General features: G+C 40.9%; 2 protein-coding genes across 6 annotated transcripts in view; both read left to right on the plus strand.

The window, feature by feature from the left end:
* gtpbp10 (GTP-binding protein 10 (putative)) overlaps positions 1–5,825 on the plus strand; it is an 11,750-nt gene extending 5,925 nt beyond the window's left edge. For both annotated transcript variants that reach the window (XM_042107896.1, XM_042107897.1), the window contains 4 exons: positions 716–823; positions 2,672–2,749; positions 4,373–4,496; positions 4,764–5,825. In XM_042107896.1, coding sequence (XP_041963830.1) covers positions 716–823; positions 2,672–2,749; positions 4,373–4,496; positions 4,764–5,014 — 561 coding nt within the window. In that variant the 3' untranslated portion in view covers positions 5,015–5,825. The remainder of the gene's footprint in view (positions 1–715; positions 824–2,671; positions 2,750–4,372; positions 4,497–4,763) is intronic.
* A 4,900-nt stretch (positions 5,826–10,725) lies between these two features.
* LOC121720555 (interleukin-6 receptor subunit alpha-like) overlaps positions 10,726–12,500 on the plus strand; it is a 12,261-nt gene continuing 10,486 nt past the window's right edge. For 3 of the 4 annotated variants that reach the window (XM_042106801.1, XM_042106802.1, XM_042106803.1), the window contains exon 1: positions 10,727–11,111. In XM_042106801.1, coding sequence (XP_041962735.1) covers positions 11,036–11,111 — 76 coding nt within the window. In that variant the 5' untranslated portion in view covers positions 10,727–11,035. Of the gene's footprint in view, positions 11,112–12,500 lie in introns of all 4 variants that reach the window. The other variant, XM_042106800.1, reaches the window with a different exon arrangement.

The raw sequence follows: 12,500 nt of genomic DNA on the forward strand, positions 1-12,500 counted from the left end.
TGTGTGTGGGCGGGCGGGCGTGTGGGCGTGTAGGTGGGCGGGTGTGTCTCCTGACACACAGCCTGTGTGTTTAACATACATCAACTCTTAAGATGTTTGTTGTGTGTGCTTAAACAATAAAAGAAAAGGAAAATGAATTCATAAACCTGTTAAGCACCCCGGGATGAGAAAAGAGTGACCTGTTTATCCTGTTTATCAAAGGACTCAATAGGTGACTATGGCAACAGCAGTCAACTGGGCGTGACTTCATCAAGCTGCTTTTGTCGGGTTTGTTACCTGCAGCTTCATGGGCCAATCAGTTGTAAATTACAGTTATATTGTTATTGCCGTGAAATTGACTTGTGCATTAGAATTAGGCTGTTTAACAGCATGGGTAAATCCACAATGATGTTTTATTGGGTTTTATTGGGTCATGGTGACATGATCATGTTTTTCTGGCTTTCTGGCTATGTTGGAACGTGTGTGTGTGTGAGAGAGAGAGAAATGATTGCATCTTAATGTCATAAACTGATAAATTGGTGGTAAAGTGTGTGTGTGTTTGTCTGTCTGTGTCTTTGTCTATGTCTTTGTTTGTGTGTCTGTGTGTGTGTGTGTGTGTGTGTGTGTGTGTGTGTGTGTGTGGTTGGAGACCATTCCTGTCTACTGTGATACATTGCGATCATATTTGTATCATGTACGTTTCTGACAGCAATTTGCGTGTGTGTTTGATTGGCAGGTGTCAGTGGCAGATCTTCCCGGCCTGATTGAAGGGGCTCACATGAACAGGGGCATGGGTCACAAGTTCCTCAAACACGTGGAGAGAACCAAACAGCTGCTGTTCGTGGTGAGCTCAAGCAGTGCATCCGTCAGCTTGCAGTTCATCTGTCTCTTTCCATCCATGCCTATGGCTTTCCATCCACGCCTATGTCCACTAGAGACTGACCGATCGATCGGCCAGCCGATTTAATCGGCCGATTTTTGCTATTTTTTAATCAATCGGCATTGGCCGATTTTCTTATTTGGCCGCGCCGATTTTAAGTCAGGCACATCTGCGGGCAGCTACTAGAACACAGCGCGAGGTTTTAAAAGAGACGGTCTATTTAGAACTAAGAAAATCTTTGGTTTCAAGAAAGAGCAAGACTGTCTAAGGCATCAATTTTTACATTTCAGTGTCCCAAAGTCGTATATTTTCTCTTATGGTTGTAATCTGTGATGTTGCTTCATTTACCGAAAGTGCGTTGGGAATGCGCCGGCAAGCCCCCTCAATGCTGGACCCCGTTTCTCGAAAGCATTGTTGCTAACCAGTTAGCAACTTAGTAGGTTGCCTATGGGAAATTGCATTGCAACCAAGTAAGTTGCTAACTTAGCAACGACACTGTCGAGAAACACACCCCTGGTGACCAGCGTGATGTTTCGATCTAAACTATAGTAACGGACAGTCTAAGTGAAAATTGAACAAAAAGAGGACGCAAATCTAACATGTGAACGCTTTATAACACTGTCATCCCATGTCCATTCGTTTTCAACTGCATCGGAGTTGAAGAAGAAATGAAAGTTGCTTAACGTTGTGGCTACAAGTGCGTTGGGAATGCGCCGACTATGCAAGCCCCCGCCCTCAACGCCGGTGACTGATATTTTACGATCTAAACTTAAGTAACGGACAATCTAAGTGAAATGATTGAGGAAAAAGGGGACTCACAAATAACAAGTGAACGTTTCAAAACATTGTCATCCCATCATGTCAATTTGTTTTCGCAATGTATACATGTTTGATTTGATGCATGCTCACAGCATGCTGGGAGACGGAGTTTTATTTTGTTGAAACCTAGGTCTGTGGTAAGGCATGGAAGTTCCACAGTGAAAGTCTATAACCTGAACATGTATTTTGCCGTTTTGAAGTAACTATCTGAAGTTGTCACATCATGGAAGTCTTCTTGCACTCTGTTAAACATATTAAAATGAATAATTAATAGACTAACAGACGCAAGAAGATGCAAGAAGTCATACATTTGTTAATTCTTGTTGTTATGAATCGATGAGTAGGCCCCTATAGTCATTTTTATATAATAGCCTACATAATATTTCTACTATATACATAAATATATAGTGTATATATAGAACATATGTTATTTATCATATGTTGATTTTTTAATGTTCAATTTTCAATAAATTGTGTGAAGTTTACAAGTGTTGTGCCTCCTCTTATTAGTATGATTTTTATGATACTCCGACCGCTAAAAATCGGCATCGGCTTTAGAAAAACCCAAAATCGGTCGGTCTCTAATATCCACGCCTAATATCCACGCCTATATACGCCTATATCCACCTATATCCACCTATATCCACGCCTATATCCACGCCTATATACGCCTATATCCACCTATATCCACGCCTATATACGCCTATATCCGCCTATATCCGCCTATATCCACGCCTATATACGCCTATATCCACGCCTATATTCACGCCTATATACGCCTATATACACCTATATCCACGCCTATCTCGGCTTTCTTTCCTTTCAGCTTTTCATACCTCTGTTTCTGTGTATGTTTATTATGTGTATGTAACATTTCTCTTTCTCTCGCTCTCTCTCTCTCTCTCTCTCTCTCTCTCTCTCTCACTCTTTCGCTCTCTCTTTCTCGGTCTCTCTCTCTCTTGCTCGCTCTCTCTCTCTCTCTCTCTCTACCAGGTGGATGTGTGTGGTTTCCAGCTGGCCAGTAACACCCCCTTCCGTTCAGCCTTTCAGGCGGTGCAGCTCCTGACCAAGGTGAGCGCCACCTGCTGGTAGAGGCCCTCAGGGCACACTCCCGCTACTGACCCCTGACGGACGCATGCGACTCGACGTATTATACCAGCGTTATCGTGTGTGATCTGGTCTTAGCTGTGTGTGTGTGTGTGTGTGTGTGTGTGTGTGTGGGTGGTTGGAGACCATTCCTGACTTGGACGCATGTGACTCGACTTGGCCTTTAAACTTTAACTCCGGTGTTGTGCAGCAGAAGTGCAGTCCGTCTGACAACCCAGACAATGAGTGAAACGTTGTTGTTTCTAATGAAATGTTTACTTGAAATGAGTACCAGATTCTCAGCAGGTTAGTTTATGTTGATGTACTTCAGATGTCCTTTTAGAGCAGTGGTCCCCCAAATACGGCCCGCCAGCTCATTTTGGTGGCCCCCCAAAACATGTTCGTGGTATATAGCATCTGGCCCGCACAGGAGTACGACATCGTCAAACTATAACCTCCGTAATTTCCCCATTCATTCTCTATGGCGAGTCTTAACAGTACACATGTAATACTCTTTTTGTCCACTAGTGGTTGTTTTGGTGCTGTTTCGCGTTTGCCATCGAAAACGGAATGAAATGTAGGCCTACCTGCAAACAATGTAAGAGGCCTATGCTGACTGCATCAGTGCTCAAAGTATTCTAAAAGTTTATCAATTATTTGTTAATAACTAACTAACTTCTATTCAAGTCATATTTCTGGGACTTTCAGGGATAATTATTTATATTTTTTATTCACACGTTCAAATGTTCGGAGTTCAAAGTTCTCTTCAGGTGAGTGAAAGTTAGAATGGTTTCAGATGTGTTTGCCAACACTTCATAAAACTGTCATAGTTTGATAACTTTAAATTATTTGTAGGATATTGCTTGTTCACAACTTGAGCTATGTGTGCAAAGAAACAGAGTCTTTTTATTAGTATTATTTCATTTGAGCTACATTTTACACTGATATGGCATGGTGGCAACATAAACACAGCTCGCAATGGTATTAAATTGCAGTGATGATTAAATGTAATGTTCAACTAAGGTAGACTGCTGTTGTTCACAGCACTAAGCTATTTATGGTTGATATACTCCGAGTCTCTGGCCCTCTCTTAGAGCCAGGCATAGTGAGCTGGCCCTCGGAAGAAAAAGTTTGGGGACCACTGTTTTAGAGTATTATTTTAATTAAGTATATACTACTAAGTGTATATTACATACTATAAGTATGTTATGAATACAAGATATAATATAGTTAACCGTTTTGTGTGAAGCCATTGTAAAACACTCTGCAATCCTTCATGTTGACGTCATTTCATTTTCGAACAGTTTTAGCCTTGGCGTTGAGCCTTGCAACGGCCCTCAGCTGTTCTAGAATCACTGGAACCTCTGTCCGCTTTGGAGCTTACTACTTAATTTGCCGAGCCCCCAGACATGTCATGTGGTCATGTTATGTCATGTGGTCATGTTATGTCATGTGGTCATGTCATGTGGTCATGTTATATCATGTGGTCATGTTATATCATGTGCTCATGTCGTGTGGTCATGTTATGTCATGTGGTCATGTCATGTTATGTGGTCATGTCATGTTACAGTATGTCATGTGGTCATGTTCTGGTGTGTCTGCATGCAGGAGCTGGAGCTGTACAATGAGGAGCTGCTCAGTAAGCCAGCCATACTGGTGGTCAATAAGATGGACTTGCCTGAGGCGGGAGAGAAACTCGATGAACTCACACATCAACTGGAAAATCAAGAAGGTACAACACACACACAAGCACATACATGCACGCACACACGCGCGCACGCAAACACATGCACACATCATTACATTCTGAACCTTTTGATGAATCATCATTCTTTATCAACGAATTCTTGATTAATATTCTCTGAATTATGTTGTGGATATTTAATTTCCTTTTCAATTAATTTGACTGAACATTACCCTCTCTCTCTCTCTCTCTCTCTCTTTCTCTCTCTCTCTCTCTCTCTCTCTCCCTCTCTCCCTCTCTCCCTCTCTCTCTCAGACTTCTGTCACCTTCTCCCCGAGGACATGGTCCCCAGTCATTTCCTGTCCTTCCGCCACACCGTCCCCGTCTCGGCGTCCACGGGTTGTGGCCTCTCTCTCCTCCAGCAGCTCCTTCGCCAGTCCCTGGAGGAGCAGGACGCCGAGGCCACCGAGCGCCAGCGCCACCACAAGCTCTGCGAGCTGAGGAAGGCCGTGCGGCCGACCCCCGACCCCGTCGGCCCCAAGTGGGGCCTCTCGTACAAGGCCTGAATCAGCAAGTCAGCGAGTCACTCTTCATGTATTTCCCCCTCTTTTTCTGTCTCTCTCTTCTCCCTGCCCTCAGCGGAGGTGAAGCGGGCGTGGGACACCCTCGTGGGAATGGAGTGGAGACGTCACCTCAGACCCTCTGCCACCGGCCCCCACCCGCTCCCCATAGGTCCTCTGGCCTGAGTCACACAGAAGCCCCTCCAGGCCTCTTGTTGGTGAATCATGCCTGTCTAGGGACTGACAAAGACGCCAATCAGTCCTTGGCTGACTGACCATGAGTCACATCTACCTGCCTGCCCGCTCAGTGCCTCATCAGTGATGTCAGGGACGTTGTGACGAGAGAGAGGGAAGGAGCGTCTGATAGAACTGCTCACTGTTGTGTGAAGCTTCTAGAAAAGCGCATTGTTGACCTTCAGAAAGCGCATTGTTGACCTTCAGAAGCAAAGGTAGGGGAGGATCAGCTGTGTTCAATTAGTGTCAGAGTGAAGTGTAATGTGCAGATTGAACGATCTGGCTGAATACTGTCTTGTGTTGAGAGGCTGTTTACCAGTGTGTATGTTGGTGGTTCTGTATATTTGCTCACTAAGCTAGACACTTTTTTTAGATTTTTTTAAAGTCAGCTTGAGATTCCTCTCTGATGTTACAGTATGTGATAATTGCCACCAGGGGTCAACAAGTACATCTTCCTCTCATTTATCAAGATGCTCCGTGTTTGTGAACCACATACATTAATTCACACATTGTATTTCTATTGGTGTGTACAGAATCATTGTATATCTAAGATAAGTAAATTAAAAAACATGTTTTTGTGGCACAGGTTTGTCCCATATTGCATTTTATCATGTTCTAGTCCAGGACTGGGCTTAAACGATGTACGAGAAACTGGCCCTGATTCCTCTAAACCAGTGACTCATCCTCATCTGCTGACACAGTGAGATCGGCTCCACGCCCTGTGCTGTGGTTTACTAACGCCTTTCGGTTTAGATTGAAGGTCTTGTTTCTGTGACATTTGCACAAACTTATGTTTTAACTAAACTCAGTTCAAATGCGCTTTCAGGCCCTGTAGTCCTCTACAAGTGTTTAAGAGACTGTGAAGACTTTGATGGTCAATTTGGGTTAGGAACTGAAAATATAAAAAATGTATGGAGTCAATAAGAAAGAAGTGGAACCAGTAAGTGCATTCAGGATTCGATAAGCAAGCCAAGATTTGAAAATCAAATTTAGAAATTGTTGTATTTTTTTACTCCTAAACGCAGTAACTATTTATTATTGCAAAGACAAGTTACACATGTTAGTCAACTGTTTGTCCAGAACAAGGCTTAGGAGTTCTTTTAATTAGATGCTCTAGATTAATCTTAATGATTTACTTCTATGTAGAATAATCTTAAGTGATTTACGTCTGTCGATCAATACTTGTAAATAAATATCCACTTTTTGAATGTTCAGAGTTAAGGCTTAATACAGACAACACCTGGAATAGAAAATAAATACTGTATACTATTATGTAAGGGATAATGTATAGAACGCCGGTCATTACTGGGAAAATCAGCATTTGCTGAGAAACAAATAGTTTGCATCAACACACGCTAAATTTGAATCAAACATTCTTTAGAACACAGCTGATCAACCGTCTGCTTTCACTTTTGAATGAAGTTCCAGTCCTTGCGTAGTGATTTGAAAGACGTATCAGAAGCATAAAACCTGTTGCCATTGACGGCGGTAATTATATGTTTGCAGCGGTAATTACATGAATATGTTTTACTGTAGAACTTTGAGAAATCCCATTCAAGCCAATGGAGCGTTCTACTTGTCTTGTGAGGAGCCGTGTAATAAATAAAAATAATGGACATGCGTTAACATTTTGGAATCGGAATCAATATCAGAATCTGATCAAATTGGAATGATCCCCAGTCCTTTGAGTCCTTGAGGGTAGTACAGACTCGGATATGTAGTAACCGTTTTAGAAAAGCAATAAGCCACTCGAGTCCGTAGGTTACACTGAATTAGTGTAACAGATGCCAGCTAGCTTAGCTGTGCTTGTGGAACGTTGGTAAAACCTCACTCCCCGACGCCTCAAGAGTGCTGCTGGCATGCGAGCCAGTAGCCTGGGCTATTGGTTCAACGTAACGCAGGTTACATTTAGAACAGCTAAATTTGTGCCTAACAACGCCCCTTGTTGTAAAAGCTGTTGTAAAATCAGTGTAAGCTACGGTCTAAATTAACCATAGACTACCATAATTTCCCAACTATTAGCTGCGGCTTATACATTGATTTTGCAAAAAAAATTCAGCTATGAGGTTAATACACGAGGGCAGTTAATATGGTAATAATATGGTTTTGTTTCTTTTAACTTGCATAAAACACTGTCCTGCGGCTTAAACACAATGCGGCTAATACACAGGAAATGACTGTATATAAAATACTGTAGGTATTAACATGAGCAGCCTTCCCAATACAATGGGCAGTTCTGTTTTTATTAAAAGAGGTGTCAAAAATGACATTATGAGACATGGTAAATGTGAGGTGCTTAGACCACCGTGAGACATGTTAGCTTTAGCCTATTAATGATGTGGTGTTGCCATGGTTATCCTGCGCGTAACGGGGGGAACTGCCGGTTCAGACGAGGTAACATCGTTGAGGGGGAATTCTGCAGACTCGTGCAAACAGCCGGTCTGAACTGTAGCAGCAACAGCACACACCAGCATGCTGAATCCTATTACGTTGCTTGATGAGGCTTTTCACATCTCTTACTCCAGTCACTTATCATTTTTGGAATAAACTTTTTGTAATCACTTAGTAGCCTTAAAATGGTCTTTCTGTGTACGTACAAAAGACTAACCCTAGTGCAATACGCCTGCTAAATTTGCACAATTTTGCTTTATTGCACAGAAACGATTCTGATGAGCATCTGTCAGGAACGTAGATTGATAAGACAGTTTCTTTCTTTCTTATTTTCTTTCTTACCTTCTTAACTTATAGACCCTTTCAACAAGGTAAACAAAAACAATGCTTGAACGTTCTATTTGGGCCCCAATCTACTTCCTCTGCATTAAGATAACATATGGAATGTTAAAAAGGAAGTGTTGTGGGGCCAACTATGATGCTGATAATGGAACTCTCTTGAAAGGGTCCATATCAACCTGTGTCTTTTACCCCATCTTGTGTCTTTGTGTATCTTGTGCTATTTATGTGTACCTGACTGCGAGACAAGTTTCCCTTTGGGACAATAAAGTTAACTGAACTGAACTGACTGAACAGAAGATACAAGCCAACTTGGAATTTGCTGTCTGAAGTTTATCTGGTACACAAAAAGACATTGCAACAGTGTTGTTGTTGTTGTGGTGGTGGTGTGCTGTGTATGTTTGTGTCTCAACAGAGAGGTTATATGTTGGATGTGTGGAAACTCCCCAGGAGACGTTTTGCAGAAGTATGGGGGGGTACTGTGTGTGCACATGTGTGTGTTTACGGTTGTTCATTGCAACAGTTGGTCCCACTCGTATGCCTCTGGTAGTAACCTGTTTTTCCTGTGTTCTGTTCTCGTGTGAAAACAGTAGCCATCCTGAGTGCACTTTCATAACAACGGAGTGGATGTCGCAAAGTAGAGGCATGAGAAAGGTGGTACATGTGACATGTAGAGGCATGAGAAAGGTGGCCCATGTGACATGTAGAGGCATGAGAAAGGTGGCCAATGTGACACGTAGAGGCATGAGAAAGGTGGTCTATGTGACATCGCAAACTCTACAGGTTAAACAGACCTTGATTTTGTTCCCACTCAGATATCTTACGATCTCAAACACACCGTTCCTTCAGCACAGTGTGAAAGTTATTGCCTAATCCTAAATTTGATTTGATTTTCCCCATCAGTGAGGGATGACTCAACCGGACTGTACCGGCTTCTATGCCACTCAGCCGAAACAGTCGGCAACAGTCCCATGAGAGACAAGAAGGAGACATGGGGGGCAGTCCCTGCTATTTCAATCGTATCTACTCAGAGTGAAAGGAATGTGTTTGATGTCTTTAAGCAGCTGACAAATTATAGAAAAGAGCCCTTTTTCCCTTCCAAAGTAACTCATCCACCTCATAAACAGGACCAAGTTGAAATAAAATGGCTGATAAAATTCTCAGTAGTTTCGCTCATATTGAAGCATGGCCATATGTGTGACAGTAATGTTAAGAGAGCATCTGTGAAATCTCTCTACTTTTGGCTGTGTAACAATGACATCCCCTCATGATGTGGGGTCCAAATTGCTCTGAGTCATTTTATGCCGTTATGATTCACTCATCTCGGCCCAGTGGAGATGTATGGATGTCACAGCTTCCTTGTTAAATCTGTAGCCAGATTAAATATCCGAAATACTACATGGTTAGTCGACTACTGACTAAAGAGATGCATTCGGGTATTAATATGGTTTAGATAATGTTGAAATGTTACTGTTAAGCAGAATTGGTGCATTGAATAGATATTTTATAAGCCACAGTTTAGAAACTAAAACGTTTTGTTGTTATTATTAGAAGTCTAGTGACCAAAATCTGAATCTACAGAATTGAGAAGAGAATATATCCCAATCTTTTTGTCTCTTTTCTCTTATTGTAAATAGTCACAATTTGCACAACAATCTGAGAACACAATCACAAAAAATTGTGTTTTATGTTGAAGAATGTTGTGTTCAATTAAGGACAAAACCCACAGAGAGATTTGCCATGTAGATCAAATCTTCAAATAATCCCAGTTTGTTATGGTTGTAATTGATACCCTTATATCAGTGTTTCTCAAACTTTTTCAGACCAAGGATCGCTTAACCAATAAAAAAAAAAATCATGGACCGCCTAGCTAAAAGTAGACCTACTTCAACAGTATATTACACAATAGGCCTACTCACTGAACCACCTTACTTATTGTCTTTGCACCTTGCTTATTGTGCCAGAGGATTTATAGGATTTAAAGTGGTGTAGCTTACAGTACATAGGCTGTGTTGCAGAACTGTTTGGATTTACATACAAGTTGGTTCAACATTGCAAACAACTCGTATATATTATATTTTACCAAGTCTTTGAGAAACACTGCCTTATACAGTACAGGCCAAAAGTTTGGACGCACCTTCTTATTTCAATGCGTTTTCTATGTTTTAATGACTATTTACATTGTAGATTCTCACTGAAGGCATGAAAACTATGAATGAATGCTATTAAAGTTATTTGGCCCACAGATGAATATTTGTCAAGTTATGGCTTGCTGAATATGGTTTTAAATTTAAAGAAAATAGCAACTTTGAAGAAACTGGAATATACTGTAAGACATGTTTTCAGTTATTTCACACTTTTTAAGTACATAATTCCACATGTGTTCATTAATAGTTTTGATGAATCTACAATGTAAATAGTCATGAAAATAAAGCAAACGCATTGAATGAGAAGGTAAATAGTCATGAAAATAAAGGAAACGCATAGAATGAGAAGGTGTGTCCAAACCTTTTATTTGGCCTGTACTGTATAAACTCACAAATCAAAAAGGAAATTTGTGGGGCCTATCATTTCCCTGGCATGCATGTGTAGGGGCAATGGCCTCTCTCATATTCTGACCACACTATTCACATTATGGTACCTGCAGGGTTGATGGGCAGACGTTGTGCAACATGAGCTTTGTTGCCGTAACAGAAATTTGGTGGCGTAACTCCAGGAGGAAGGAAGAGGGTGCCTGATTGTTTCAGCCAACAGGCGACTTTGATGCAACATTCGGGTAACAGATTCAGAGCCTCTACAGAGTGAGGCGAAGCGCTGCCCCTGGTCACTTGCTCAGCCTAGATGCCAAGAGTCCTGTTCCACAGGGTTGACAGTATGTTATAGTGTCATGGAGCACAGTACACTTTTCTTAGTTTCATTATTTTTTACTTTTTAAAAGTTTGCTGAAGGTTTTTCTTCCAACGTCGGACGAATGGAGAGGTTTCGTACATGTAGTTTGTTTCTCACTGACTGTTTCATCAGCTCGTTCTCGGTGTAGATTCATTTGTAGTCCTGGCAGTGAAGATGCTCCTCTGGGTCGGGGCTCTGGTTCTCCTGGTGTTGGTGGAAGGTTACCGAGACAACATGTGTCCACGGAGAGGTCAGTAACTCACACAGAAGTCTTCAGTCTACGGACTTCAACACATGTATCGTGCATATGGTTTATGGCATGCTAAAAGTAACAGTGTTCCTCAGTAATGATATCAAAAAAAGCAAATATGCAAAAAGAACATTTATTTTATTTATTTATTTGGCTGACGCTTTTTATCCAAAGCGACTTACATATTTCAACTGTTACAGAGGCACAATGGTGGCAACCAGAAATCAAACCCAAACTTTTTATTTTTGTCTAGATATTTGTGTAACTTCTGTTAGATTTTCATTTGCATATTTTGATGAAAATAATCCAATTCCGGAAATGAGAACCGCAAAAAGAATATATTATGCTGATGTGCACAGTCTGCCAAATGTTCCTCTTTTCTTTTTAGTCAGAAATCTGTAAGACTTTGTAAATTGTCCATCTAGCTACAGTTAGCAATGTGTTATTTGAAGAACACAATAGAGCTATGATTTTTATTTTCAAAATTATACGAATAACCTATTTGTACATATATAAAAACCAAAGTTAAGAGATCAGATTTACTCTAACTTGCTCTTGTAGTTAGTTCCTTATTCTTTCTCAAGATTTTTTAATCTAAAAGTACATATTTTTCCCTGTTAAAATGGTTACTCATTTTTTATTTCTTGTGTTATCTTTATTATGTCATAGGTGTGTGTGTGTGTGTGTGTGTGTGTGTGTGCGTGTGTGTGTGCGCGTGTGTGCAGAGGTGGACGAAGTACACAATTTCTTTACTTAAGTGAAAGTATAGATACACCTTGTCAAATATTACTCCAATACAAGTGGAAGTTGCTAATGTTGAAGTACAGCGGGGAAAATAAGTATTGAACACGTCAACATTTTTTTCAGTAAGTATACTTCCAGTGAGGCTATTCGCATGAAATTTTCACCGGACATTAGTATTAACTTAGGTACTCCACACATATATAAAAATCCAAACATTAATGTCTAAAAGTAGAGTTATGAGTAAAAAAGTGTAATGGCACAGGGAAAAAGTATTGAACACGCTAAGAAAAAGCAGTACACAAACGCAAGGAATGGCCAAGAACAAACTGGAATCTATAAGTAGTTAGAGAAATTATCCCTCCTATCTGTACAAATTGATATAAGCTGGGTTAGTACATACTGGTGGGCTATAAAAAGGTTTTTTGTTAGCAAGGTGTCACACAAGAAACATTTCATAATGGGTAAAAGCAAAGAGCCCTCCCAAGATCTTTGCAACCTTATTGTTGCAAAACATATTAATGGAACTGGTTACAGATGCACTTCAAAACTTCAGAATCATCCAGCAAGCAGTATTGGAGACATTATTTGCAAGTGGAAGGAACATCACTACATCATCAACTGGCCATGCCCAGGATCTCCTTGCAA

The sequence above is a fragment of the Alosa sapidissima genome, chromosome 10, assembly GCF_018492685.1.
Source record: "Alosa sapidissima isolate fAloSap1 chromosome 10, fAloSap1.pri, whole genome shotgun sequence".
In the NCBI taxonomy this organism is placed as follows: Eukaryota; Metazoa; Chordata; class Actinopteri; order Clupeiformes; family Clupeidae; genus Alosa; species Alosa sapidissima.